The sequence below is a fragment of the Anser cygnoides genome, chromosome 17 (genome assembly GCF_040182565.1).
Source record: "Anser cygnoides isolate HZ-2024a breed goose chromosome 17, Taihu_goose_T2T_genome, whole genome shotgun sequence".
NCBI lineage: Eukaryota > Metazoa > Chordata > Aves > Anseriformes > Anatidae > Anser > Anser cygnoides.
The window spans coordinates 11,253,916-11,281,611 of NC_089889.1; the positions used below are offsets into that span (position 1 = coordinate 11,253,916).

The window sequence follows — 27,696 nt, forward strand, 5'->3', positions numbered from 1 at the left end:
ATCTGAAAATTATGGTGGTTATGTCCTAGGACACGCATTGTGAAGCTCCACTACCCACACTAGCAGTGTATTTACTGTCTGTGAAAATTTCTCTAACAAGACAAGCTTACTCATTTTCACCAAGACAGTAAAGCAGCATGGCTTGGCACAACTTCAGCATGTAAGCAAAAATTTGGCATCTCAGTGTAGTATTGGATTAATGAGAAGTTAACGAGGCCCCAAAGGTATAAATGGTATCCTCCAGATGCTGATTAAAACAAGGATGAGCTTCTGAAATTTGGACCAGCTTAGACTAGTCACCATGTATGTCTACAATCAAAGGAATTTCAGTATTAATAGAGGATTTTTTTTCTCTGGTATTTTAATCATGGGAGTAAGAGCAATGCTAAGAATAGTCTTTATTGTTTGGGTATCTTATGATAGCAAAAGCAATCTGTAAAGAAATAGTTGCTGCTGTAGACAACACAGCCAGGGAATATTTTCAATGCCCAGTGTTCATTTTAACACTTTCTTTTATGCCTCAGAAAAAATGGAATATAATTATGCATTTCTGTAATGCCTTATTTGCAGTACCCTTGTTCCACTCCTAGTGAGTATTTTCTTTTAAAAATGGAGAATATCCAGAGGTAGACACTGAATAAGATTGGCTGAGTGGAAAAGGTGGTGTACAAGAAGAGACTGTAAGCGTTAATCTTGTTTACAGATAAGTCTGTTCCTGTCCGATTAATCTTATTTAAAACAGCAGGTAAACTCAGATTTACTCCCACTGGTAAAGAAATTAAATTGAATGACAATAATAAGCGATGCAAGGGAATACTTCCCTTGTTGAAGCTAAGAAGTCAGCTAAATATCACTTGCACGATAGGGATATAAATGCCATTAATGTTTATGTATACTCTAATGGTGTTATGTGTATTATTGTTCAGTGTAGCTGGTAGTCAGTAATTGATTAGAAGGAGAAAAAAAAATGTAGCCTGGTTGCCAGTTCATTCTCATGGTGTGAATGAGAATAAATTACTTTGATTTATTCACTTTTTCATGATCTAAGTCACAAGACTCAAACAATGGTTATGGCACTATATATGGGTGCTATGCACAACCTCCCCTGAAATTCTCATAATTGTGAAAGTCATGCATCTATCAAGAATCAAAGACATAGAACTTCACATCAGCATTTTTCTCATCAACTCTTTGTTTTACTCGTATTTTCAACCTAATGGTATCTTAATTCAGTATTAAACCACATTTGGGAATATTCTTCCTTCCTTAAAATTTCCATGCAAGGGTTTCTATTTGGGAGTTTTTTGCTGTTGTCCAACCAGAGGAGCAGTTTGCAAGACCTCCTGCTGATTTCACTTTTGTTTCACCAAAAAGGCGGGAAGCCATACAGCTATTTCTGCTACGTGACATGCTTCCATCTGTGGTTTGTTTTTTTCCTGTACTTTTGTCTCTGGGAACTGACACATTTCAAAAACCAGGCCCATAAGCACACTGAACTCTGCCTGATATGCTTGAGTAAAACATACTTCGAAGCATCTGGTGCTTTGACATCTGTGAAGCAAAATAATCAAGCTGAAATAGTGTTACAAGCTGTGAGAGAAATCCTGGTGCCTGTAACAGCTAGAAAGAACTAGCCCCAAGGAGTACTGCTGGGCTGGGATGAGAGATCCACCAAGCCAGGCTGGGAAAGCACTGAACAGAACAGCTGCAGTGCAGTCTTCAGGTCTTGTGAGTTAACAATTTGATGCCTTTGTGGAGGTCAGTTGGAACTTGTCATTCTATGTTTGTGAAAGGCCCAGGCAGAGGAGATGCGTGTCTCCTCTCTCATGTCTCAGATGTTTTTCACTTATCTTTTGCTAAATAGGCGAGGTGTTTTTGCCTGGTGCGTTTTACATATCTTAATGAACCTTGCACGCCTAGTACCTTTTCTGACCTGCTTTTGAAGATAAATTCCTACAGCAGACAGATCCCGTCCTATCAGATGCTTAATGGTAGAAGATCGTTGTGCTTTCCACAACGTAAGGCCGTCAGTCCATCACAAACTTCCCTTTGAGTGCTCTGTTCAGTAGCTCTGAAGCAGTGAAGTTACAACTTCAGAGATGCCACAAAGCGCAGTCAAGTGCTGAGGATGCCATTACGTCTGCTCGCCCTTCCACACCCTTAATCGTAGAACCATTAGGGTAGGAAAGTCGTCTGTCTTCCTGTAAAAGCACAGGAGCAGCACAGCTTTCTGGTACCACTCGCTTTGACTCCTGCTGCCTTTGCACAAGCCGAGAGACACGAAGGTGATCCCTGTGCCGCCTGCACAAAGGCAGCTTATCTGCAACAGATGGATGTGAGGACAGGCCACGTTTACTCCCCGCACGTCCCCATCCGCGCGCACCGCTCCTCCCAGCAGCACAGATGCAGACAAAAGCAGGGGAAGGCAGCAAGTGGGCCCGCTGGCTCCTGCACAGCAGCCCCAGGTGCCTGTGCCGCTCGCCCTCGGGAGCCTCGCACACACACTCGGTCCGAGCCGGCATTTTCCTGGCACCTCGCAGCTCCGCGTGTGTCGCCCCGTGCCTGGCGTTACGCCTTCGTGCCGGGGCTGTATGGCTCGGAGGAGCGCAGGAAGGGCTTTCGGAGAGGCGGGGTGCCTGCGTCGCCATCTTGTCGGGCAGCGCCCTGCAGGACTACAGCACCCAGCATGCCCCGCGGCTGGCCGGTGCGGCGCGGCAGGACTACAGTCCCCCAGCACGCCCCGCGGCCGGAGCCGCCTCAAGATGGCGGCGCCCAGGGGCGGCTCGGGCTCGGGCTCGGACTCGGACTCAGACTCAGACAGCGGTGGCGAGGCGGCGGCGCGGTTCCGGGAGGCGGCATGGGACTGCGTGAAGCAGGCGGCGGTGGGAGCGGAGCCGCGCGGCGGTGAGGGCTGGCGGAGGCCGGGCTCCGCTCTCCCGGCGCAGCGGCCTGTCGTGCCCCGGTTCCCGGCCGCCTTGGTCGGGCCCCTCCGCGGCTCCGCCTGCCCCGGGGCGGCCGTCAGCGGGGAGCGCCTCTGGAGCACGGGGAGGGCCTCGGCTCGGTGCCCAGGGTGGTGGCGAGCCTAAAGGTCTGCCCCAGTCGGGGCGGTGGGAGGCTTCCCTTTGCCCTCGTAAGGGTTTTCTCCAGCCCCTGTGTCTGGAGGAGGGTTAAAGAGGTCCTGGCCGCAGGTCTCTTTCTCACATAGCTTTACTTCTTCCTTTGCCAGGTGGCTTTAAAAAAGATCGGTTACAGTCTGCTCAGCCTAGCCTAAGGTATTTGTGCTTCTTGTTTCAGAGTTGTGTTTCTGTGAAGAAAAACCTAAAGTATGTTGCATTTGTGCTACTTACAGTTAATGCCTTGTGGTGCTTCCCACTGGAAGATCCTACTTTGTCACAGGAATTGGTACAACTGTAATCTGGAATGGTGCTTAAATGTTTTTTTAAGCTGATAGCTCTTTTAAGAGTATGTTTTTCACCCCTCTCATAGCAAGGCTATATAGAATTTGAAAACAATTAAATGCTGACAGTTATAGCATTAGTTCAATTTGTCAGAAATGTCCTATTAAGGAATTAATATTTACTTGTAACTATTTAATAAAATTTAAAATAGAGGGTTATATGTAGGAAGGCATATTTAAAATATTGCAATTGCAAAGCCAATCATTTGTAAGCTGGGAAAGCAGCGCCTAAGTTAGGAACCTTGCAATGGAGGTGATGCTGGCCTGTCTAAGTTTGCAGCATTTCTGTAGCCTCAGTTTTGAAAGCTGTCAGCCAGGCAACTTAGTAAAATCCTTTCTCGGGACAAGATTTACGTGAATTGTATCAGCGTACACAGGAAGCACGTACTAGAGAACGGATGTCCTGACATCATTTGTTTGCTTTTGTAGGCTATTTATAGGCTATTTTGTAGGCCATTTCAATGACAGAATCATTCAATTACCAACTGTCAGAGCTAAATAACGTGAAATTTAGTCTTGGGAACTGAACTGTTGAGCTATTTTCCACCTTTCTTAACAGTCTTGCCTAGCGACTAAGTATAAATTAGTTCCTACAGAGTGGGAGACTTTACAGTCCCTTATCTCCTGTTTGGGTGAGAGCACTGGGTGTTATTGCCCTTGGAAGAGATAATCTATTCTTATTTTAAACAGGCGTGAGGTGAATGGTCACGATGAGGATGGAAATGAGCTACAGACCACACCGGAGTTCAGAGCACATGTTGCAAAGAAACTGGGAGCAATGCTGGACAGGTATTAGCATGTGATACTTAGAAAGCTTGTTCTGTGGGTAAAGTACAGAGACACTTCTGTTTGCTAAAAGTAAAAAATTAAAGATCAGAGCGTAACCTGGATATGGAGGGGAAGCTGTTTCTCTTCTCATTTCTTTCATTCCTGTATTTAATGCAAACTTCCAGTATTTTAACCTGGCCCATCTGTTGTGTCCCCCTGTTAAAGACTTACCTCTGCAGCACCACCAGTCTCCATTTGCTTCTGCGGTAAATATGTTGTGGGAGGAAAAAGCACAATTTGTCTGCCTTAGCACTTTGGTCATTTAAAGGCCAGCACAAGAATCTTCACTTTGTTTTTGTGGCTTAAAGCAATACTCCTTTCAGGGTTGTGCTGGCCATGTGCATCTGACTGGGCTGCTGCTGTCTTTATTATGTGTGTAACTATTGCCCTGAGAAATAGAATTCCTGGAGTTTAAAGTAGGCTTTCAGAAATGTGAAGTCATTCTTGTGGCATGTGTTGCTAAGGAGAGAAGGCATAGTCTGCTTTGAGAGCAGAGAATTGAAATATTGAGGAAAAAGTAAGTAAAAAAAAATCTTCCTCTAGGCTTGTTTCCTAGAAATACCCACCCAATGTTAGTTCAGTCTGTACGAAATGAAGATCTAAGTGTGTAAGATCTGACTGGTGTTTTCTGTTCAGTTTCATCACTGTCTTGAAGGATTCATCAGGACCTTCACAAACTTGTGTGCAGCAGCCTGACGGTGGAGATGATGGTGAGTTCTAGTCACAGACCTCGTGGTTCTTTTGTGATCTGGTTAGTTAAATGATGACGAGTGGGATGGATCCTGTCCAGTGCCAGTTGTACATGCAGCTGCCTAAAGAGCACTTGCAGTAGAAGATTTTGTTAGCACCAGTGGGGGCTGTTACTTTGTTCTGATTGCTGTGCCCTAAGTCCTCACAGACTGTTAGTCCCAAATAATTTCTGTAAAGCCCTCCATTATCAGCAGTGAGGCTTCCTAGTGAGATTACTGTTGGTTGCTCTCATTTTTTTTTATCTCAGCTAAAATTCCTTTCTAAATGAATATTTTAGGTTTTCGCCTCTTCTCCTCCTCTGTCCCAGGAGACTGTGAGAAATCAGAGTGTAGCCGAGCCTCAAGGAGGAGACAGCCATCTAGCTCCAGGTGAGGTGCTGTCAGCTGCTTCACACTGAAGTACTTTTCTAATCCACATTTCAGAAGCATCTGGGACTCCCGCATGGAACAGGAAGCTGTGTTTTGCTCGAGCAATATGTTTTCTATGACTCTGATATTTGAGTATAGCAGACTTCTTCTGTTTCTTTTTTAATGCTGGGGAACTAGAAACTTTTGTGGGAGGTACAAACTATTTAAATGCTAACTGTGGGTACTGGAATCCTGGAGCCACTGGATGTTTACCAGGTGGTCTGGTCTTAGGTTACTCTGCTGTCTGTGTGTTGGATTGATTCGAGGCAAGCATGTAACATAATTTCCTTCCCTTTTATTGCCTTTCCAGTGACCTGGACAGTGATCAAGAGTGGCAAAGGTACCAGGAGGCTGCTGTGTCAGCTGCAGACATTTTGAAGCAAAGCACTTTTCCTGCGCTGTCCCAGGATTCCAGCCAGAATCCAAGTCAGGGTTATGTAGAGCACAGCCAGAAGAAAAAGAAGAAAAAGAAAATTAAGGGAGAGAACAAGACTGGAAAGAAATTAATAGACTCAGCAGAGTGTGACCAGGTCAGCAAAGATTTGCTGCAGTTGTCTGCAAATGGGCAGCATAAGAGACAAGACAGCAATCATACAGAGAACACAGCGTTGCCAGGAGCTGTGAAGAAGAAGAAAAAGAAGAAGAAAAAAAGCGAATGAAGGTTTTGCTCTGCAAATGACAGGTGATTGTGATGAAGAATGCAGAAAATAAAAACTAAGAGTTGCTGTAGATGAGAGAAAACTAATTGACAGAGTTTTTGTTCAAAAAGCTCAGTGGCTTGAGAGTCTAATTAAGTGAACTCCTATGTTGTTGGCATCCCTTGCGAAAGGGAACATTGTTCTAGTGCAGTGTTTACCTATGCTGCTGCTTACGCAGACCCAGCACAAAAGGATTAAGTACTGCACACAGACTAGTGTGGCAGAGGGATATAACCATAGCTGTATCCCTCCTGATCTGTTCTTTCATGTCCTGAAGCCAAATCTTGTGTCATGGAGAGAGTATATGATGAATTGAATTTGGTTTACATGGCAACAGGTGATCAGCTCCTCTTTACTTGCTCCTAGATGCCTACTAAGAATAGCTCTGGCCTGTGGCAGACTCATATATCAAAAGCATCCTGGCAGATGTCAGGGCCCCCTTATTTTCTTTTCCCCTTGTGATCATCATAACAATCTGCTGTTGAAACCTGCCATGTTACTAATCCCTCTGTAGTCTGCACCTCTTCAGGGCTCCTGCATATAAACAAAGGGTGTGCAGTGAGCTTATTTTGGGATCGTTACAAATAGGTAGTTCTGTTCAAGTTGTGTCCTTTGAAATATCTTTTCATATAGAGTGTTTTCTATGGCATTTTTTTATTAAATCCTACTACACTGTTAGTCTTACTTAATTTGGCAGCTTTTTTTTTTTTCTTGTATTCAAATGGCTCCCTCAGCAGAGAGAAATATGGCTGAAGATGGCTTTTCAGTTGGTTGCTGATCAATGCTATGAAATTGCTACAGGAAGAACTTAAATCTTAGTCACTGTATTTCGGACCTTATTTTGGTTGACTATGACTGTTGTCTCTGAACTACAGTGCGCTTTGGTAGTTTTCAGTATGGTTCTTAATCTGTTTATATTTCAGCTCCAGTATTTCAGGAAGCAACCTGTTATTTGGATAAATATTTGGCTTCTGGTTTTAGGACTGCTGGGTTTCAGTAACTAACTCATTGCCCTTAGTCAGAAGACCTAAAAGCCAGGCAAGAGAAGTCAAAATAGTGAACTGTTTTTCTTTGAGCATGGGAAAACCAAAGGTGCTTGCTTTGCTACTGTAAAATCCTTGCTGTATTTGACTCAAGAAAACACAGTTGGTATCCAAAAAATGGAGACACTGAGTAGAAAATTGGCTTGTAAACAAAATGAATGTGACAAAAAAAATTATGGCCAGTTAAATTTTCAGTATACCAAAGCTAGCACCTTGGGATTTCAAATATATAGCGGTCTAAACATTATTTTTGCCTTGTTTTATGATGATTTTTTTTTTTGACGCAATGTATTTGCAAGTAATGCACATAGGAGGCTAGGAAGCCATTCTAGGATAAAGTTCCTCAGGGAATCTAATTACTGACATTAATTTCTGATGCTTGACAGTATCAAGAGGAAGCTCTTGTCAATAGAAACTCTAATGGACATCTGCAATATTGAAATTTCCAGATATGATATCTGAAGAGTTCACTGCTGGGCATTTTCTTTTTTTTTTAATCCTTCCTTATATCTTAATCTGTTATTAGTCTTGGGCATATTTTATTGTCAAGGAGTTTTGTCCCTTTCACAGCAGAAAGAATAGCTCTGTTCCTGTCACAGTGGCAGGAGCATGTTGATCGGGACTTTTCTCATGTCTGGCTAATGACGTATCAGTGATGTAAAGGTTCAGAGTAAATACAGACGATGTAATTCCTCTTCTAATTATTTATATAAGCAGATCTTTAGGGCTAAAAGCCTCCACTTAGTGCAAGCAAGACCCTTAGACTCCAGGGAAATTATTTACCTATCAAGATCTATAGAATCTAGCCTACAAGGAAGCTAAGAAAGAACAATTTTGTAAAATTGATCCAAGTTGGCATCTTTATAGAGAACAACTGAAAGAACTACTGCTGCTTGTGGAGCATGGGAACCCCCCCCCAAGATGTTGTACATTATCAGGAACCTGTGGAGAATGACGCCCCCGTGGTTGTTGAGCAAGACATGCAAGATGTCCGTGTGGTTAACGTAGAGAGCTGGAATCTCCTTGCTGCTGTTAAACTTTAATTTCTGCATTTAAAACAAAGCAGAGCTATATCAAAAAATAACCAAGCCATTTCTACTGGGATAGTATGATTTTAGACTAAGTCATTTTGAGCTGGGACTGCTCGGGATTTGTAGTTAACTAAAGGATTTGTGGCTTGTAGTCACAGGTTGTGACCACAGCTTGTACTGACAGGCTCTTGCCCAGCCATTCCTGATCCAGTTTCTGGGTGATTTTCATTGCAAAGTCGGAAGCCAGGTTCTCACTCTTGCCTCCAAGATTAAACAATTTCTCGTAATTCCCACCTGTGTTTCTTTACAGCACAGGAGGTGAGCGTTCTAAAGGTGGTGTTCCTTTTTTGGCAGCTCAGTTTTGCTCTTTTCTGTGTGGCTTGGTTTGGTGTTGGCAGGCTCGTACAGGCCCAGCCTCGTGAAGGCTGAGCGGGATGAAAGTCCCATCCACGCCCCAGTGTTTTTGCCATATCCCAGTCAGATCCCTATCTTAATAGGACTCCTTCGGCAGCCACGAGATGTCTGGTCGTTCTAGGCTGGCTTGTGGGGTGGGGTTTGGTGGGGGTGCAGTGGGTTCTAGCAGTGCCAGCGTCACTGTTCCATAGCTCCTGCTCTGAGCCTGCGCTGCCTTCTCCCCTGGAGGCAGCCGAATGAGGGGTTTGTATGAGGCGTGGGGGCTGGAGGTCGGCGGACCGCAGCCTTGTCTTCCTGCGGAAGGCAGTGGTGACAGATGGCAAACGCAGTTGGAGTTGCACCTTGCGTGTTGGTCGTGGCAGTCCCCCGTGAGCTGGTTGTCGGTTACTGAGTGGAGGAGGCCATCTGCGTGGAGATGAAGGTCTCGATGACATTGTGAGAGGATGGCAGCAGCTGACTGTGGCTGTTGGTGGAGTCAGAGCTCTGGTACAGCACCAGGCTGCTGGAGGACACTGTTAAAAGCACAGGCATAAGTACGAATTCTCACTGCAGTCTTTCTCATGTGTGCCCACGTTTCCAGCACAACTAAAATCTCCTGGCATAGTGGCATAATTACTTTTTCTATTTAGTGTGCCATTATATACCTAGCTCAAGTCCCGAGCTAGCTTGAAAGCATTGTGGGAGGCAGCTCTGAGGGAGTTCAGACTTGGGGATTCTGCTTGGTTGTTAATGTCCTAGTTAATGTCTTCTCTTAGGGAGAAAAGATCTGACTGGAGTCTCTTAATGAGAGAGAATTGACCTTTCCAGCCCTGAAAACTACCTGCAGGACTGGCTATGCATGGACATTGTTTTTGCCAGGCTTTATAAGGTTATTTTCCTCTCTCAGCTCTGAAGAAGGGTCCCATTTCCACAGTCTGGCCTTATACAGCTTGCACAGACTGCGCTAAAAAGCATTTCCTTGTACCACCTTTTCAGCAACGCCCATCCCTCCCCAAGACAGTGGGAGAGCCCTCATAGAGAATGCTGAGCCCCAGGTGCCATTTTTCGGACTGGGTTTTACAGCATTGGCAAGAGCAACTAGGTAATATGGGGTTTAAGGTAGTAGTGGCTGCTCTTCTTACCAGCAGGGCTTGAGGTGAGGCGAGGGCCAGGTTGAAGGTGCTGGATGGTTGTGTCTTGGTTCTGTAAATGTATCGTCGGTGCCTGTGATACCGGTGTGTGCATCCCAGACTCTGTGTGGGTTTCTGAGTCAGATGTGAACGCCTAGAGGAAAGAAAGTTAGCGGTGCCTGGTTTCTGCATCCCTGCTAACAGGCACACAGGAAGAATATTAGAAGGAGCGAGCAGGTGCTGTTTCCAAGGAGATTAAATTCTCCTTGATGATGCAGTGACCGGTTTGCTTTAATGCCTACAGTATTGCAGCTGCTACCAGTGAGGCAAGGAGATGAGAGGTTGTTCTGCTGGGATGGCATAGACCACACACCCAAAAACTCTTTGACAAGCGAGGGGCTCCCTGCAGGTGTATTTGTAAGGCGGGGAACAAACAAATGTGCTAGAGGCTGTTACCTGTTTAGTTGGTGTCAGGTTAGTCAGGGCGCTGAGGTTGGCGGTGTCTGTTATCACCATGGTTTGTGGTAAGAGGCCTGTATGTGTGTACTGGGCCACCTCGGACTTGGGGCCGTAGAGAGCTGTGCACGAAAGAAAACAAGATCATGTGGGTGCTGGAGCTGTGTGTGACATCAGCGTGGCTGAGCTTTTTCTTCCTGCTGCCTGTCTGTGAACCAGTGGGAGTGGAGGGACAGGGAGGTGAATGCAGGAGGAAAAACAGTTTGATAATGATGGCAGTTTTGTTTCAGAACCTGCAAATGCTCCAGAACAGAGCCTTTTGTTTGTTTTGTTTGAGCAAACAAGTTCACGCTCTTACCGTGAGGGTTTTGTATCTGGGCCATGGTAGCCATGAAGGGGCTCTGGTTTATGTGGCTCTGGACCTGCTGCATGAGGGGCTGCTGGTAGGACGGGTGCAGCTGCTGGGAGAACTGGACAGGCTGCAGGGTGGTGAGGCTGCTCCCCATGCTGTTTATCACGGGAACGCTCTGGGGCTGGGTTGAAGCCAGGCCTGAAAAACAAGGACTGCTGTCAGCGGTGTCTAACGCCATGGGAGGAGTGGCTGCTCTGCAGCAGGGCCTCTGAAATCGTGGTTGTGGCAGGTCTGTTGTAGCAGGGCGAGTTCAGATCCTGCTTTTCAGGAAATAAGTTGGTAAGCCGTGATTATGAGTAGATCTCATGCCTGTGAAAATGAAGTGGGGCTGTGCAAAACCTGTAATGCACACAGGTACCATAAAACCCCCTCTGACTTCCCGTGTTTGCTCCTGGGGTGCATCCCTTTGTAGCAGTCTAGATCACTTGCCAGTTTAGTGATAGCCCCGTGTAAAGCTCTGCTGGAGAGTCCTCACTCAGAAAGGAGCTCAGAGCTACATCTCGGTGTCCAGCTCATTCCTTTATTCCTTTTTGTTATGAAGTTGTTGGCAACAGAGATTACTATGCTGTAGTTGTCCAGCCACGTGAAATGGAGATTAAACTCATTTTGTTTGGGCTGCCAAATTTTGGAACTTGGACCAGTGAGAAAGAGGTAGGAGGTATCACACATCAGTACTCACTTCTCTCCGGACCCTATTTGTGTAAGTCACCAAGTCTCTCTAGCACTGAGACAGTGGTAATGCTCTGGGAATCTTTTTTCCTCCTATTTCTTTTTTTTTTTTTTGCTTGCACAGAATTATAAACAATGTCATAATCTTAGACATAAATGAGGAAATGGAAATTAGCTCACAGTTGTCACCATGGAACAAATAGGACTGCTTTCTTCCTGGGAAGAAGGTATAAGAAGAGAGTATACATTTTATTTTCCTTTATCTAATGAAATGCGTTTTGGCAGTAGACTAGTCCTGGAATGAAAAGTAGTATCTTAAGTCCAGAAAAGCTGTCAAAGTAAAGAAATGTTTTTACTGCTGTAGGTTCCAAAGGCATATGCTGCTTTTTACAAGAAATAGAGCAGGATGTTTTGTCTTTCAAGCACTAGGAACATGTTTCAATTTTCATAGTTTTAAGGAGGTATTATGTTTATCTTTGGAAGATGCACAGGAGTAGGACAAAACATTGGCATGGGAATAGATTGCAAGAGTCCCGTGCTCTCAAGACTTGGGTTTCTGTGTAACCGAATTCTAATATGAATAAGGAACATCTGCCCCTTAATTACATGGGTACTTGTAAGTAGTGCAGTTGAAGATCGTTAGTGTTTGTAGCAATTTCCCCGGGTACCTATCACTGCCAAATTAGTGCTTTTGTCCCTGAAAGCAGGGAAGTAATGCTGACAATTACACGCAGCTCCCTATCTGAATCCTGATAAGCAGTCATTCCAGAAAACAAACAGCTGAGTACACTACTCACCTATCACGAGGGTGGAGGCACCTGTGTTGGTGAACGCTGGCGCTAGGGATGAGGTCTCGCCAGCTCCGATCGCCATAACACCGGGCAGTGATGCCATGATCAGGTTCTGAGTTTGCTGGCTCAGTGCGTGTGGATTTTGCTCCAGGCTGTGCAAGGCGGTCAGGGTGCTGACAGGGGGGAGAGTTCCTCCAGAAGCTGAGATCTGTGTGGAAGGAGGACTGTGAAAAAGCCACCTGCAGCAGGTTGAGTTGGCGAGTCCCAGGGCTGTGATACACTGCCTGCCTGCCCGCCCTTGGCCCCTTGCTAACTAGAAGGACTTCATGCTTGCTTGTCTGCAGTTTTCCTGTTTTCTCATACTCATCAGTTAACTATGAAAGGTCAACTGATGAATTAATAAGAGTAAATCCTTGCTCTGTTTTATTTTTTTCATACTTAAGGGCTCAGAAGGGCTGTACACACGTGAATGAGGTCAGTCCAACTGCACTCTGTAGGGTAGGTTTATCCTGTGCTTTACAGCTTAGGGTAGAAGATGATGCCCAGAGAAATTAAGAGGCTCAGGTAATTTTATATGATAATTCTAGCTGTGAAGCTCAGTACAGAATCCAGGAGTTCCTCTCTCTTTCATCAGCCTTTCCTCTGAGAAATGCCTGTACTTTCCCTTTCTCTCAGCAAGTCTTTTGTGGCCAGTGAGTTTTCAGACTGAGACCTTAAGAGGGTTGCTGAAAAAATTCTTTATCTCTTTCCACGTATTTTCTTCAGGCCACATTAACTGACAGTTCCCTGTTCTTAGGGATGAAGCATATCTATTGGGTAGAACATATTCTATGCTTAGATGTCTTTCTGATTTAGTTTGTGACCTTGAGTCACCAAGAAATTTAATAACTGTTTTCTCAGCCCCTGAAATGAACCACATCACCCATCTGTCCATGCTCTAACAGGGTTTTGAATTTGCAAGACCCTTTAGAGATCTGTAGTTGAAGTACTGTGGAAAAGCAAAATATCATTCTAATAATTCAGCCGATAAAGAAAATTGTCATTTATACTACTTTTTTTTCTCCCATCAGAAAAAAATCTATAAGGACTCTTTAGGAAGAGCAAGCGCTAACAGGTTAAACAGTGGGACAAATCATCTTGATAGCAGTTCTAGAAGACAGCTTTAGAAGAAGATGTTCAGCACCTCATGAAAACATTTTTTTTTCTTCAGGGAGAGACGAGAAAACCAGCAAAGTGAGTGAGTGACTGCAGAGATTTAAATCATACTCATTTATAATGAACTTAGCTTTGCCTCAGGCCAGTATGTGCAACTGCTGCCAACTGATTTCCTATAGGGAAGGGAACATGTGCAAACTGAAGATGGCCCGTCATGTAGTCCTAATGCTTAATTGTTAGTTATGTGGAAGGAAGTGTAGTCTGAAACAAAAAAATCTCAGAAGGAAATTTGCTTTGAGAAGGTAGGTTGCTGCAATGTAGATATCCGGTGTCTCAATGGTGTGTGCTGCGAACAGGCTGTTGGGCTTAATTTTTACAGGCAAGTAACTGGTCTCTGGTCCGTTAATCTCAGTGGTGTCTGATCAACTATCCTGAGATGTGTAGAGTTCAAATGACAGATGGAGATGATGAGAGAGTGTCAGTGGGGAAAGGAGAAGAGAAAAGAGTCTCCTGGGAGGAGGGAAATCATGTCATACCTTGAGCTGTGTTCTTATTTTTTATTTTTTTGCCAGGACAGACTTTTTTTTATTAATCTTAGGGAAATGGCTGTGGTTCTTGCTTTCATGTCCTAATGCTCACCCTTCCCATCAGTCACAGGTATCCCAAGAATGATCATATTACACAGCCAGTGCAAAGTGGCTCTGACCCTTATCTGTAAGAAGGTGGCTTTAAGAGTATTTGAGGAAGTGCTGTTTCTGAGTAGTCCAAATTGTGACCACAGGCAGAGGACCTGACATTGTCTAGGCAGCAGTGCTTCAGTGTATGTCACTTACCAGCTTAGTGTCTGTGCTCAGTAGGTTCTGGCTGGGCTCCAGGCCAGGGGGAGAAACCTGGTGCAGGATGGTTTGGGTGGTCACCATGGAGTTGTTCCCATGGTGGTTGCTGCTGGAGGACTCGGCCTCGCTGGCTGGCTGCTGGTTGTACCTCACTCCTGCATCACAACAGGGGGGAAACCGGTCATCAAAAGTGAGAAATGGAGAAACTTTGATAAACTGGTCATCAGAAGTGAGAAACGAAGCAACTTTGGCAAGTGCTAAATTCAGTTTCCTTTGTGGGCACTTAACTTCAGTGTTCAGAGTAGAGACAAGGTAGGTGGTAGAGGAACAAGAACAGGCATTTTTACCAGTTTGCCCTGGCTCTCCTCTGTAACTTGGCCTAGCTCCTTCCTCTGATCCTGACTTTAAGGTATGGCTGTGTGCACTGCAGGGAGCAAGCAGGGTGCACTGGAAGCCCCCTCCTGGGATGCGGGTGTAGAGAGGAGTCTCAGCAAGATCATCTCTTCCCAGAGTGAGAGCAGTTTACCACCTCTGGCCTATGAAGCTGAAGAAGCTCTGTCGTTCTAGGGTGTAGAATGACCTTTCCTGATGCCTGAAAACTTAATCACAGTGCGTAATGGTGCTGATACGTATTGGAGAGAGCAATAGGCACGCACAAGAGTGAAAAGATACAGAATGAACCTGTGGTGGCAGCCCAGTGGATAACTTCTTGAAAGGGGATTACTGTCTGCCAGTCGGGAGGGAGTGCAGAATGTCAAAGAGTAAGTGAGGAGATCTGGCTGAAAGTTTTGTTACTGAATTTAATGTCACCCTGGCTTTTCTAGCCACTTGAAGAGATGATCTCTATGCTCTTTCCTTATATCATGCTTTTTCTATCTGTGAATTCATTTCCGAAAGAGTAAGTTTTAGTGACTGAATTTGGACAGGTTTGACTGTCTCTTTCAAATCTCCTTCTGCTTGTTTCTTACCATGAACTTTGCTGGGTGAGAGAGCGGATGGTGGCTGGAGGGAGGACGAGTTGTGAGGAGTTAGAGGGGGAGCAGAGGTGGGCTGTGGCCCGCTGAAGGTGTCCATGGCCAGCTTGTGCCGGAAAGCCTCCTCCTTCCTGCGATTGGCAAACCAGTTGTAAACTCGCACCTCAGTCACCAGGTTTGAGCCCAGGCCCTGGGCCTGGGATGGGGAAACTCCTCTCTGAATACACTCTGCTCTGTTAGGAGAAAGCACAAAAGGAGTCTTGCTGAGCTCACCTTAGTCAAAGACACGGAGTAAAGTGCACAGCCCCAAAGTGACTGTGGTCTTGCACACCATGTGGAAGGATCCTGCAAGGTGTAGCAAGACGTGTGGCATTACTGGATCCTGTGTGAAGAGGCGATGTTCAGCAGTGGCATTTCATTCAAGTGTGGCTGGTGGCAATGGTGACATCCACTGCTGTGCCATTATTCTGCCTCTCATGAGCTCTAGCATACCAAGAATGCAGAGAGACCCTGCTCTGCCCCTCCTCAAAGCCAGACACCCAACTTTACCTGTTGCACTCTTCCACCAGTGCCTCTCTCTCTTCTTTGCTGGGGTTTTTCTGTCTCTCATAGGCTTGGAACAGGATCTGTTGTGAGGCAGGGCCCCACTTAAAGCGGTTTCTTCGTCCCTTCTTGGTGGGCAGATCGTCTCCCATGGGCTCCTCTGTCAAGATACCCTGGCCAGCATGCGTGAATTCTGCGGGCACAAGAGGGCAAAGGAATTTGCCTTTGGGAAGCAAAAATGACAGGCTGCCTGTCATTTTCTGCATGGATTTTATCTTTGCTCACACCTTGGAGGAGTGAAAGCCGATGCAGGAGACTTCAGAGTAAGTATGACTGGAGTCTTTTTCTCCACAACAATCTAAAGGCCAAATGTCTCATTTTACTTGTAACCCATCAATACAAAATTAACTATGACCAATTCCAGGCAAACTTTTGGAATACAGAAGTGCATGCTGCAGGGATGGGTTCCCAATGGGTGCCCATAAAGAGAGGTCTTAGAGCACACGAGGTGACAGCCAACAGTGCTTTGTTGCAGCAAGTACAGCAGCATGCAGCTTTTTGCTGCTAGGGGAACTTTTGCTTTAGCTGAAACTGCAAAAGCCTCGTTCTCTGGCAGAAATTTTGTCTGTCTGCTTACACTGTTTTAATCTGAGGATGGGTGTCAAATGATAATTGCAAACGGATAACGTTAGGTTGCTTCTCTTTAGCCAAATGAGGGTTGTGGTGCAGGATAAGTGCAGGCTGCTTCATGAGGGGGTGTTTAGTTCACAGTTTGGTTCACCTTACTGAATACTGACGTGGACTTCTCTAAGCTTCCTGCCAAAAGTGGCTTCTCCTTGATAGAAACCGGGAGCAAGGATTAGCAAGGGAGAGCACAGGCTTTTATGGAGTTAGAGACAGAACAATTGTTGCCGTACTTACGCTGGGCCACCTCTCGCTGCTTGCGGACGTACCAGGTGTAGAGGGCTGCCCTTTTTTGGGTCTTCATGGGAGTGCCCTTGTTGAGGTGCTGTGAGAGGTGAGATTGGTTCAGACCAGTAGTGTCCACCACCTCGCGCTGAGGGATGTTGTGCTGCTGGAGGTAGGATTTCACCATCTTCGCTACCCGCCAGGGATCCTCTCTAGAAGGAGCAGAAAACACTCCTCAGGAGAACTGTCTGTAATGCCAGTGCTCAGCAGACCTGGATGCCATGGATGTGCACTGGAGCTTCCTGAGGCACACCCTGCACATTAGCAATCACCACTACAAGTGGTGAGGCAAGAGCGTTAACTGGCTGAATAAGGGAAAGGTATTCCTTGGTGTCCTGAACCTTGTTCAATTTTGGCTCTGTGCCATTCTCCATGTACCTTTTCTTCTCTATCCTCCTTCTTTAAGGCATAGGCGCTGGGGTAAATGTACTTCATTTTCCTGGACAGATTCATTGTGACATTAGGCTGAACCTAGCTCATGCTCTGAATCTTGTCAAGGAGGAGATCCTGTGCAGTGGTGCAGGAAATGAGAACAGGCTTTCATCACAGCGACACACAACAGCTCTGTACGCATATGTACACCAAGCCATCCAGGGTTATGGTCTTGCACATCAGCTATGTTGTGCAATTCCACTGATTCACATCTAGACCTGCTCAAACTTCTATGTGCTTTACAGAAGAGCAGGCAACCTATTAATTCCTCTTATTGCCACCTTCCTTTGGGGTAACAGCTGAAGGAATAGACAGACCTACTTGAGACCTATTCACAAAACTTGACACTAATCTGATTTGGGATTTTATAATGACTGTGAATCTCTGATTGTTAAGATCACCTGTTAGAGTATCCACGGCAGTTCCTAAGGGAAATAGAGAAAACATGACTTTGTGACTTCTTTGTGTGTATCAATTTCACTAGCACTGAAAATTACAATAAAGATAGACGTGAAACCATGAAGTCTAGAACCAAAGAGTGCAGGAGGCTCTCTATGGAAAAGATTCTGGTTTAGTTTTTAACAAAGAGCATCCTGCTGTGTATCGTCTGTGAAATCTCTGGTGGAAGTGGTTCGCATGCTGTAGAAATACAGTGGTGTCGCATCCAACACCAGCATCAAAGGAGTAACAGCAGGGGAAAAATGTACCTACGATTATGGAGAAACTGTTGCAAGAGCACACAGGTCTAAGCAACAGGCAACAGCTGTACTATTCATGGCTTTGTTGACTCAGTAAGTTGCCGGAGGCTGCAAAGTGATAAGGAGGACAAAGTCCACACCTGTTCTCTCAGTGCAAACACCCTTATCTCTGTTCCCCGCACAGTCTCTTTCCCAGTGGCTGGATAGTCCAAGGAACAAGCTCTGCTGCAGTTAAAGTATGACAGAAGCAGTGTCAGTTATAGCTCTCTGAAGACTCTGTTTTCTTAAAATAGAACCGTTTGCTTCTCTTCTGTGATGGTACAGTTGCTATAGAGGCTTCTATCTTCTAGCCTCTTCCCTTAACCATCTTTGTCTTTCAGAAGCCTCAAGTTGGGCTGAACTTATGAAAGCTTTCCCTTTCTCAGTGTCTTTTTCTTCTCTTACCATCCAAACCAAGGATCAATCTCTTCCCTCTGTATTTGTGATAGTCTAGCCAGCACATGTACCCTGAATTTGTTACACGAGTTCCTGTACAAAGGAGAAAAGGCTCAGACTTGGAATCTCTGATCTCTTAGATTTGAGCTCTGGTTCAGATGGGGGAAGGAGGGACTGTTATTACCGATGGGAACCTCTGTTACAAATTGATTTCCTTCCTGCACCCTGATCACCTTCTATCTCCTCTGACAAGGAGTTTCCTTCTGTCTTCCTTACTTCTTTGAGATAGAAATAAAGCAGGAAGAACCTGTGAGTCTCTTTTTACAGTACTTCAAAGCCTTGTGTATTTTTCTTTTGTTTTGAGACAAAGCAGAAAGAGTTCTGTGAGGTAAAATAGTGCAGGGGAGTCTTAGCCCTGTATGATTTCATAGGACAGTTGTATGAAATCCAAGCTACTCTGTATGCTGTCAAAACACAGGCTGTAATATCAATACAGCAATTTTTTTTTGGCCCTAGGCTACATCACAGAACAAGTGGTGGCAGTTGGTCAGCTGAATCTCACATGAACCATTGCCCAAACACCTAGTTCCATGTCTTTATCGTTGTCTAAGACACCATAAAGCGAAACCTTCACTGGTGGTAAGACTAGTTGACAGTCGGAGGGTAGGATTTCACTTAAACCTAGTTTTCCTGGCTGTAGGTGCACTAAAATCTCAGTTCCTGAGTTAGAACTGTAGGAATGAGAATGCCTTTCTCAAACTCTCTTTTCTCTGCAAGCCTCTTCTGTTTTTTATCTTTTCTTTCTTCTCAGATGCAAGCTGTTTCCCCACACCTCTCTTGTTCTCCCAGGTCTAATTTCTGCCTGCAGATTCTTCTCACGTAGTTTTTACTTCCTTCTTCCTAAGTCTTGCTGTCCTGCTGTCAGCTTCATCTCGCCCTCTGAGCATAGCCCCTCTCCCTGACTCATCCCAGCCACAGGGGCCTGGGTCCTCTCTGCATTCCAGCTTCCCATTTTCTTAGTTCTGAGGTCACTTTTTAAGGGCGTTTTCACCTCCCTTTTGTTACCTGAACAATAAGTAACCCAGGTAGTTAGTTATAAACTCAAAGGGAACAAGAGGCTGGTTGATAATTTATAGCAACATCTCAAATTTAAATGGAAAGTAAATATCAAGTTGTTAGCATTAAAGAAAACCCATTCCAGAGAGCTGGAGATGTAACATTCAGGGGACCTTCTCCTTCCTTCACTATTACTGACTTTTCTGTCTTTTGTTCCTTTCTTTCCCCTCCTCTTCCTCATTTTTTTTTCCTTCTTTCCTTCTTTTCTGTTCTCAGATCCTCAGGTAAGAGAATCCTTTCTTTCCTCGAGGTAGGTTCTGAATTTCTGCTTTGGACCAGACCTCACTTAAGCAGAGGTTCAGAGCCGGGAAGTTCTCAGGACCATCCTCTGGCCCTTTCCTCTGGAGCCTGCCAGACAACCCTCACTGATGTCAGTGGACAGACTGGAGCCGGGCTAGGCAGAGAGCAGGGAAGGTAAGACCATCCGGCAGGGTTCCTTTCTATTGAACTTGGCCTGGTTTGCCTCATCTTGGTTTATATGTGGAAATGAAAGGGGTGTGGCAGCTTCATCTCCAGATTCCCCAGCTAGAGCCATTCTAAGACGCACTGTCAATGGGGAAAAGATTGACGCTTTATCATCACATCTTTGTTTTCTTTTTCCCTTGTGGAAAATACGCTTTTATCCCTGCCTCCAGGGGAAATCTGTCGCTTATCTACATTGCTCTCTTTCCTAATGGAATTTTACCCCTTGCCCTACAGGTGAATTGTTGCTATACCTCTCTATTTGCTGTACATGTAGTAGTACAATCTGTCCCTTCTCCCAAGGTAGCTTCTTTCTTGCCTTCTATTCTAGGTAATACCTGATAATTACTCCACACAGCTCCACCTTACTAGTGAGTTGTTTATTCTTTACCATAGATGCAGTTCTTTGTGTAGAGTGATTTAGAAAGAATGTTGTTATTCAAATTGCAAATTTATGGAAGATCAGTGAGACAGATTTAGGGATGAAATAGAATATTAATTCCTCACTAGAGAAGCCTTTGTATGAACTTCCTCTGTCAGCTGTTCTCTGCAGGGACAAAATGTAATAAATGCCCATAGGTTCACCCCGTTGTGTGGATGTCTCTTGTCTACATCCTGTTTTGCTCATCTGTGCTTAGTGGTTCTGAAACTGTGGCTTCAACTTCAGTGGTCCTGTGAGGACATATTTGGTGTCTTGATGCTATCACTCTTACTTTCCACCACCTGGTAAGCCTAGCAATGGTTTCTTTCCTGATACTACTTAATGAGCAATGCCTGCACTTACCACAAAGACTTTCTTCTATCGCTTGTAGCTGCCCACAAGTCAATCTTTCTGTTCAAATGTGGTTTACAGTGTTAGACCAGGAATTGTTAGGCCAAAGAAGCTTCTATCTAAAGGCAGAAGTGCCTCCATCAGGTTTCTAGATTTGAAATCCTCGTGTGGATGCTGAAATAGCTTTGCAAGCATTAAAGTTCTACTGTGGATACCTGGGCTTGGAGATTAGTTCTTGCCTTCCTTCCTTTTATTTGTTGCTGGCAGTAATTTCCACTATATACTGTTCTGCCTTTCCTGTAATTATTTGCAATATTATTTTAAGGACATTACCTTTTGCCATATATTAATGGAAAGGTTTGTTCTTAAAACCAAAAAGATGTTTATTAACAGGTTAACGACTTAGATATTACCAAACCCTGATACTGGTTCAGATGCTTTGAATAGATTCCCAGACATACAATTGTTTTAAATACATTTATATATATCTTTGATCAGAAATTTGAAACTTGACGATACAGACTTCCTACTATCTTCACTTTATCTTGAATAATTTTGATCTATTATATTCCTTCGTAAGTGTGCTTCTAACTTTTTGGCTGAAACTGGGACTTCTGGTCCCCTTCATACTGTCTTGAGCAGCAGAAGTAAATTACTCTATCCTGTAACACTGGGGACTGACGAAATAAAGTTTTGAAGTTCAGAACAAAGCTTTGCAATTAAGACCTAGTACGAGGCTTAGAAGATGCTGCTTCTTGCCCAGTCCTCTCTCTGCTCTCCTAATGTTTTAGGTAAATCCTAGAATCCTGTTCTGTAAAAGGGGACTGCTGCTCAATTGACTGTCTGCAGAGAGATGGGAGGCTGTTGATTGGAAAGCATTAACGTTACAGGTTTGCAAGAGAGGTAAGTGTTGTGCTGAGGCTGGTAATAAGCACAGGAAAGACCAGTGGCAAGTTCCCAGAAAGGCAGGGAGGGTCAGAAAACAGATTTCACACTGAATTGAAGGTGACAGGAAGGAATTCCTTCCATCTGTGAGTCTGTTCTCAGATCACAGTGGATGGCATGTTAGTCCTGCTTCACCCATTCATTAGAAAGAATGGGACAAAGCCAGGTGCTCCTCTTCAACTTCCATGGCTGCCTTTGTGGAGAGATACCTGATCAGAAGTTAATGATCAAAAAGCTTATCAGGGGCTTTTCATCTATAAATTTATAAGACAAAAGAGAAATAATAAAGCCATTGGATAATTAGTAACTAGCCAGGGCCCGCCCGGTGCCACTGGTCTCAAACTACCCCAAGACCTGTACGCAGACTCAGGGAGACGAGAAGGAGACAAGGATGAGGGGAAGGAAACGAGTGTGGAAGGGAGAGGGAAAATTAGCCAGGAAGACATCAAAATGGGAGGTCTAGCAGCAGAGACAAAAGTGAGGAGAGAAAGGGGAATAGCGAAAAAGAACAAGAGAGAAGAAAAGTAAGGGGAACAGAGGAGACTAAAAGATGTGACAGAGCTGGAAGGGGGGAAGACGAGAGGAGAAAGAGACTTACTGGTCCAAAAAGAAGACTGAATTGCTGGGAATGCTCTCCCCACCCAGGTAAGAGCTGATCCAGTCAATTTACCTCTCTTGGGTACTGCAGAGTCATCAGCTCCCAGTCTACCAGGGAGCTTTCATCTCTTAAGTATTTACAGTGAATTGAAGCTCTTGACATAGTGTTTTTCTGGGTCTGGCCTTTGTGGTGGGATTTTAAGTTTGCTTCTTGTTGTTACCTTTTGTATTAATTTTGTTTGCTTATGAAGAGGAGTGACCAGAAAGCCTGAGAAATTCTCTAACTGGGTTTTAGTTTTAGTGAAGATTTTAAGTGCAGGATATTGCTGCATCTTGTGTCTTCTGTCAGCTTGTGATCTCAAAATACACACCCCCAAAACAGATGGGCAAGTTTCTGCTTCTGTTGTGCTAGATAGCTTGGGATGGACCCGGTCCTTGCTTGGGCAAACCTCTTAGCTTGCCCACAGGAATAGTATCCCAGGGAGAATCCCAAACAGGAATCTTGGTGAATGTTTCTCTGAGTCTGTTATAAGGCTTATTGGCTCAGGGAGCTCTGCCTGTTTTGTGATTTCAAAAATGCCTGTATGCAAAGGCAAAATTGTGTGGCAGTAAAGCCTGTAATTGTTGCTGTTTGTGTTCTGTTGTAGTTGTGACAGGCAGCGGATGGTAGAAGCGTATTTTGTTCTGCCTAGGTTTTAACCTCTGCATCTATTTGATTTGTGCTCTTTCTACGAGAAAAATCTCCAGTGAAGTGAGGAGAACTTTGCACTCGCAGGAGTGACAAGAACAAGTTCCCTTGGTTTGTCTTTGACCAATAATCTATAGCAAAAAATGGTAAAATTAAAAATATTTATCTCCTTAAAAATAGCAGGAAAGCATTGCAACTTTGATTTACCATGAATTCGTAGGCTAATATGATACCAGTTAAGAGTGACCATATATATTTTATTTTTTCATCCCTTGATGACTGAAATTGTGAATCCTACAAAAATGTAAATCTTAAAAACTAGCATTTAGTCAGAGAAGTAAGTTATACAGGCCCCGGACTGTTCTCAAGCTAGATGATATAAGCGTTTCAAATATGTAAAGAGGGTCCGTGGCTCCCTTTATGCATTTTAAGTGAGATTAAAAGAGAAAATTTGAGCATCTGTAAGGAATTGGGGGAATGTTTTGGGAGAGCTGCTAGTCTGGGCATGGTTGAAGACTGTCTCTCCAACTAGATCAATTGTGAATACCAGGAACATTGAGCGGAAGGGGTAAGGAAAAGAGATTTAGAGGGAGAATACAAGAAAGCAGCAAAGAGGAGCCTTACTGTAATAGTCTTTCCACCACAGCCTTCTGGTGAGCAGCCTCCTCAGGGCTCAAGTTTTCCAGCTCCTTCATTATCGGAGGGGTAAATTCCTCCCCGTCATCAGAGGTTTCATCTTCCGATAACCTGGATTCCCCCATTCCATTGGGGAGATTGGGGATTTCGGGACAAGATTCCCCTTTCTCTGTCTGGAGGGCATTGATGGCGCGCTGACTTTCACTCTGGAGCATGTAGGGTTCCACTTCGCTCAGTGCCTTAATCAGGGTCTCCTTGGTTAGCCCCGACTCCAGCAGCGCTCCCAGCAGCTCCACTTGAAGATGACTCAGCTTCGAGACCATGGTCGTCAGGCTGGTGTCCCTTGGATCTGAATTCCAGGTTATCCCGCTTCCAGCTTCCCTACACCATGTTCCTGAGGTAACGCGCCCGACTGTCAGCAGAGTGGGCACAGCACAGCCTCCCGCCTTTACGCCCCCCCCCCAAAAAAAAAAAAACAAAATACAAAATTGAGCCACTTCAGACCCCCCACGACTGTCCTGAGCCAGTGCTGATAAAGGGACCCTTGGCTATCTGTTTACATTGGAGCAATGTAAATTCTCCAAGGTTCATATTTATCTGTGTGCTTAGCAAGTTACTGAACTTTGGACTTCAGCACTGCAGCAGCAGTTCACAAAGTGCAGAGGGAGAGAAAGCAGGGGGAGGGGGAAAGGGAGGGAAGCAGAAGGGAGAAGGTGAGTAAAATGAAGGGATAGAAGTTCTGCCAGCATGGAGAAGAAAAGTAACCTATGGAAAAAGAAAAGAGGAGAATGAGAGGGCCAAAAATAAGTCATGCTTTTCCTGTTGGATTTAGAGAAGGAAGAGATGGAGTACCTAAGAGGAAGAGGCACGTTGGGCTCTGCCTGGTTCAGGAGAAGGTGCTGCTGTTGGAAGATGGCAGAGCCTACTCAGAGCTCTGGCTGTGGCGAAGTTGAGCTACTCGCAGGCCCTTACGAAGGCTTTGGGCTGAGAGAAAGCTGCTTGAGGCTGAGAGAAAGCTGCCTTGGCAGCCTTGTTAACCTTTGTGCAACCCTCCAGTAGAGAAGAGCAACGGCTGAGTTTATATAAATGTTCCCAAGACTCACAGGACATTCTGGAGATCTAGCTGACTTCTGTGGCAGAGCATCAAGTGTTAAATGACTTTTTCACTTCTGCCTTTTTGCTAGCTGGGTATCTTGATATACAAATACCGGTCCCACCATTATAACTTGCCATGTTTATTGCTTAGCTGATGAGCAGGTGCAGTGTACCCACATAATTCAGAGGATTACAGGGCTTGCCCTGTTGAGCTTGTGATTCAAGCACATGATAAGGAATAGCCCTGGGTGTTGGTATATGCTGAAAGTCCCTCTCCTATCTTCAGTTGCCCTGCTTCTGAGAACTGCTGTTTTTGGTTCCCATTTATCACTCCCCCTTGATACCAGCACCGCTCTAATGTTCTAATCCCACCTGTTGGGTGACTTCTGAAAACATGTTCTCTAGCTAAGCTGGAATTATTTAGTGCAGTTCTCAGGGAGCCTTTATGACAAAGGTCTCTTCTGCTCTGAAAATATATAAATGACTCTATCTGCTTTGAGTGGCTAAATTAGGAAATAGCTTGGTGTGGACTTGATCGTGCATGAGCATCTTGTGCAAACGATTCCTTCTTACATGATCAAGAGGATTTAAAACCGATGTTTTAATAGAGGTTTCCTAGGGACAGCTACTTGTCTCTTTACACACTCCCATCAAGCCCAAGCTAAGAGGAGCCCAATTTCAAAACTCACTATTTCCAAAACTCACTAGTGTCCTGAGACAATGCTGCAAGATGACGTTGGCTCCTATTTCCCTTTGTGGGCAGTGTTAGCCATGCTCTCCAGGCTGCTGTGACAAAATGCTGAAGTCAGCAGCTGAAGGATAGAGCTCTTTTTCAGACTGGACCCCTTCTTCCGCACAGCAAACTGCGGCTGGACTGCTGGGTTGACCCTTTCAACCAGGACTTGTTAACCGTTAGCTTTTGTTTCAGATGACATCTACACCCAGGGTACCACCAGCTCCCCTTGCTGCAGTGACCTCAAAAAAGTTCAGATGGCTACAGAAGACTGTGAGGCAAAAAAAGAAGTAACCATTTGGAGTCCATGTAAAAACACTTAATGTAAGAAACTTTCTTGTGAATGTTAATGTAAAAATACATCTTTGGTTTCTAAAGGTTTGTTTATTGTTATACTGTAAGAGTATTTAAGGAGCGGTGAGTTTTTTGGGATCATCCTATCAATGTTTTGATACAATTTATATGTAATTTACTCTTGATTTCAATTGTGCTTATTTTTCTCCTCCAATAGGCATGCCAATGCTGGTCAATAACAATAATTGTAATTATAGTATCCAACTGTGATATGTCTTATTCACGATACATCTTTATAATTTAAAAATTTTGCAAATGGGGATAACAGATTGTGAGTCTTCTACCATATGCGACAGAAGATTCTGTCATACTAGGTTACTTCTGTTTTTCTGTGGCATGGTGATTTCTTTTACCTAAACTAAGATGGAAAATATCATTGTTCTTATTTAAAAGATTGTCCAATCTGTTTTCTGTAAGTCTGTCTCTTGTATGCTTGGGGAGGAATGGGAGGGACAAACAACCCAAACTTCAGGCAAAAACGGCAGTCTTTGTCAAGGGAAACTGTAAAGAGAAGAAAACAGCAACAAATTATCTGTCTATATTGTGTGGTTTCAAGGATTCCTTGTGCATCCAAAAGCCCTTTCCCTGTTGTGTCTGCTTGCCCTGGAGACCTTCAGTTGCAGGGGGTTTTAAAATAGCCTGTTTTGAAACTGGTGAAATATGAAGACTTTAGAAACAGAAACGAACATCTGTTTGTATGTTAGGACCTCATTGAATGCTACAACCGGATGCCATGTGGAGAATCGTGAGCTGAAAATGGAAACCTTTCAAATACTGAGGAGGAGGTAAATACTCTCTATCGCTTTCACCTGAAGTGCTTTTTCCCTTGGTCTATTAGAGTTGCCCATTTTAAACTGTAGTAGCCTAGACAATTAACAGAACATGAAAGAAAGAAACTTTCTTTCAACTTCTACATCACCTTTGTGTTCACTGTTACCTGCCAGACCCTGCTAGTTAATGGTTCAGGACTCCATTAAGTATTTCAGGTTCTTCTTTGCAGGAAAACTAGTGACCTTTTTAGTGTTTCTTAAACGTTACAAATTGCTAGCAATCAGACTGAACACTTGGGAAGTAGACAGGAGACTGCTGCTGTGAATTACTCCTATTTTAGACGTGGACAATAAAGACTGCAATATCGTTTTTCTCAGATTATTACAAGTGCCACAATATGCTGTTTTGAGGTAATAAGGACAGCAGAGGTCAAGGGTGGAAGCTGCAATGTGCTGCAATGCTTTAACCAACTAAATTATAGTTCTAGTAGGAGAGCAGGAGCTAAATAGTAGAGTGCCATAATCCATAATACTCTTGTAACTAAATTGTACCTCGCAGACTTTGCCTTGAGAATGAGTATTTGAAAGAAAAGGAGTTTGTTGCAATTAAGGAAATCAACATATATTAAGCACTGGTAATAAATGAAAATGGGTATAGCAAAACAATTTGCTGGGCCATTACTTGATTCTTAATTTACCCAGACTAACACGATCTTCGTAATTGTGATAGGGCAAGTTTTTGAAGTTTGAAAACACTGAATGATACTGCTGCTTCTTCTCATGTTTGCAATATCTGTTTTTGTTGTTCTGCAAAATTGCTTGGTTTTCCCTAAGTGTAACTAATATGGAGGCTGAACTCCCTCAAATTCAGTGCTTCAGTGACTAGATGTAAGCAGCTTTACAACACTAAACTGGCCAGATTAACAGCAGGCTCACAAATAATGTTTTATTACCAAATTGGTTTGGATTGAGATTGCAGAAATATATCAGTAATCACAAGAAGTCTGATTTCTATTTTATTTTAATGTCAAGTTTAATAAAGATTATTTAAACACATTTGAATACTTTGCCTTGTCCTCTGTACACTTTAATACAACTTTGATGCATTTTTCTGCTGTAATTTTCTTCATTTCTCCTGAAGTAGTAGTCAGTCTGATAACACCGTATGACAGCAATTTCATAAAGCTGGGCTCCTGGCATTCTCCAATATAATATATCTCCAGGGTAGGCATTCCTTGCCATTTGAGGCAAGGATGTCCATGGTTCCTCCAGATTTTTTTTATTGATGAATAATAGTCTGTCTCAACTAACTGTCCCAATGTAATCCTTTCTCCGCTACATGTAGTAAAGTGGATTATTTAATACTGAGAACTATGTGCATGAAAGCATAAATAGGTGGAAAATAGGAAAGTTATTCTTAT

General features: G+C 44.1%; 2 protein-coding genes and 1 long non-coding RNA gene across 7 annotated transcripts; 2 read left to right on the top strand and 1 right to left on the bottom strand.

Annotated features, from left to right (window-relative positions):
- Positions 1-2,747: 2,747 nt before the first annotated feature.
- C17H12orf43 (chromosome 17 C12orf43 homolog) lies at positions 2,748-6,474 on the top strand. Its single transcript, XM_066979109.1, has 6 exons — positions 2,748-2,904; positions 3,227-3,272; positions 4,148-4,246; positions 4,922-4,995; positions 5,313-5,403; positions 5,753-6,474. The coding sequence occupies exons 1-6, from the start codon at positions 2,763-2,765 to the stop codon at positions 6,099-6,101; spliced, it is 801 nt and encodes a 266-aa protein (XP_066835210.1). The 5' UTR covers positions 2,748-2,762; the 3' UTR covers positions 6,102-6,474.
- Positions 6,475-8,671: 2,197 nt separating this feature from the next.
- HNF1A (HNF1 homeobox A) lies at positions 8,672-23,793 on the bottom strand. Its single transcript, XM_013173702.3, has 10 exons — positions 23,312-23,793; positions 16,495-16,694; positions 15,580-15,766; positions 15,025-15,263; positions 14,054-14,211; positions 12,072-12,273; positions 10,552-10,743; positions 10,194-10,315; positions 9,750-9,891; positions 8,672-9,140 (listed from the first exon to the last, which is right to left on the bottom strand). Exons 1-10 carry the CDS (start codon positions 23,644-23,646, stop codon positions 9,013-9,015), a joined length of 1,905 nt encoding a protein of 634 aa, XP_013029156.1. The 5' UTR covers positions 23,647-23,793; the 3' UTR covers positions 8,672-9,012.
- LOC136786564 (uncharacterized) lies at positions 13,309-27,331 on the top strand. 5 transcript variants are annotated; one of them, XR_010825574.1, is made up of 3 exons: positions 16,688-19,637; positions 21,249-21,360; positions 25,347-27,331. It is a non-coding gene; the product is annotated as an uncharacterized lncRNA (long non-coding RNA). The 5 variants fall into 5 exon arrangements; XR_010825575.1 differs by lacking the exons at positions 16,688-19,637; positions 21,249-21,360 and adding an exon at positions 13,309-14,368; XR_010825572.1 differs by lacking the exon at positions 21,249-21,360.
- Positions 27,332-27,696: the final 365 nt, after the last annotated feature.

Bases quoted from the DNA above. Each gene is read 5' to 3' on its own strand.
- C17H12orf43 (XM_066979109.1), top strand. From the start codon at position 2,763: ATGGCGGCGCCCAGGGGCGGCTCGGGCTCGGGCTCGGACTCGGACTCA. The intron at 2,905-3,226 runs GTGAGGGCTGGC...TTCCTTTGCCAG, and splicing joins GGGAGCGGAGCCGCGCGGCG to GTGGCTTTAAAAAAGATCGG. The intron at 4,247-4,921 runs GTATTAGCATGT...TTTTCTGTTCAG, and splicing joins CTGGGAGCAATGCTGGACAG to TTTCATCACTGTCTTGAAGG.
- HNF1A (XM_013173702.3), bottom strand. From the start codon at position 23,646: ATGGTCTCGAAGCTGAGTCATCTTCAAGTGGAGCTGCTGGGAGCGCTG. The intron at 16,695-23,311 runs GTAAGGCTCCTC...TGCTCCTTCTAG, and splicing joins GTGGTGGAAAGACTATTACA to AGAGGATCCCTGGCGGGTAG. The intron at 9,892-10,193 runs GTAACAGCCTCT...TCTTTCCTCTAG, and splicing joins ACCTGACACCAACTAAACAG to GCGTTCACATCTGACTCAGA.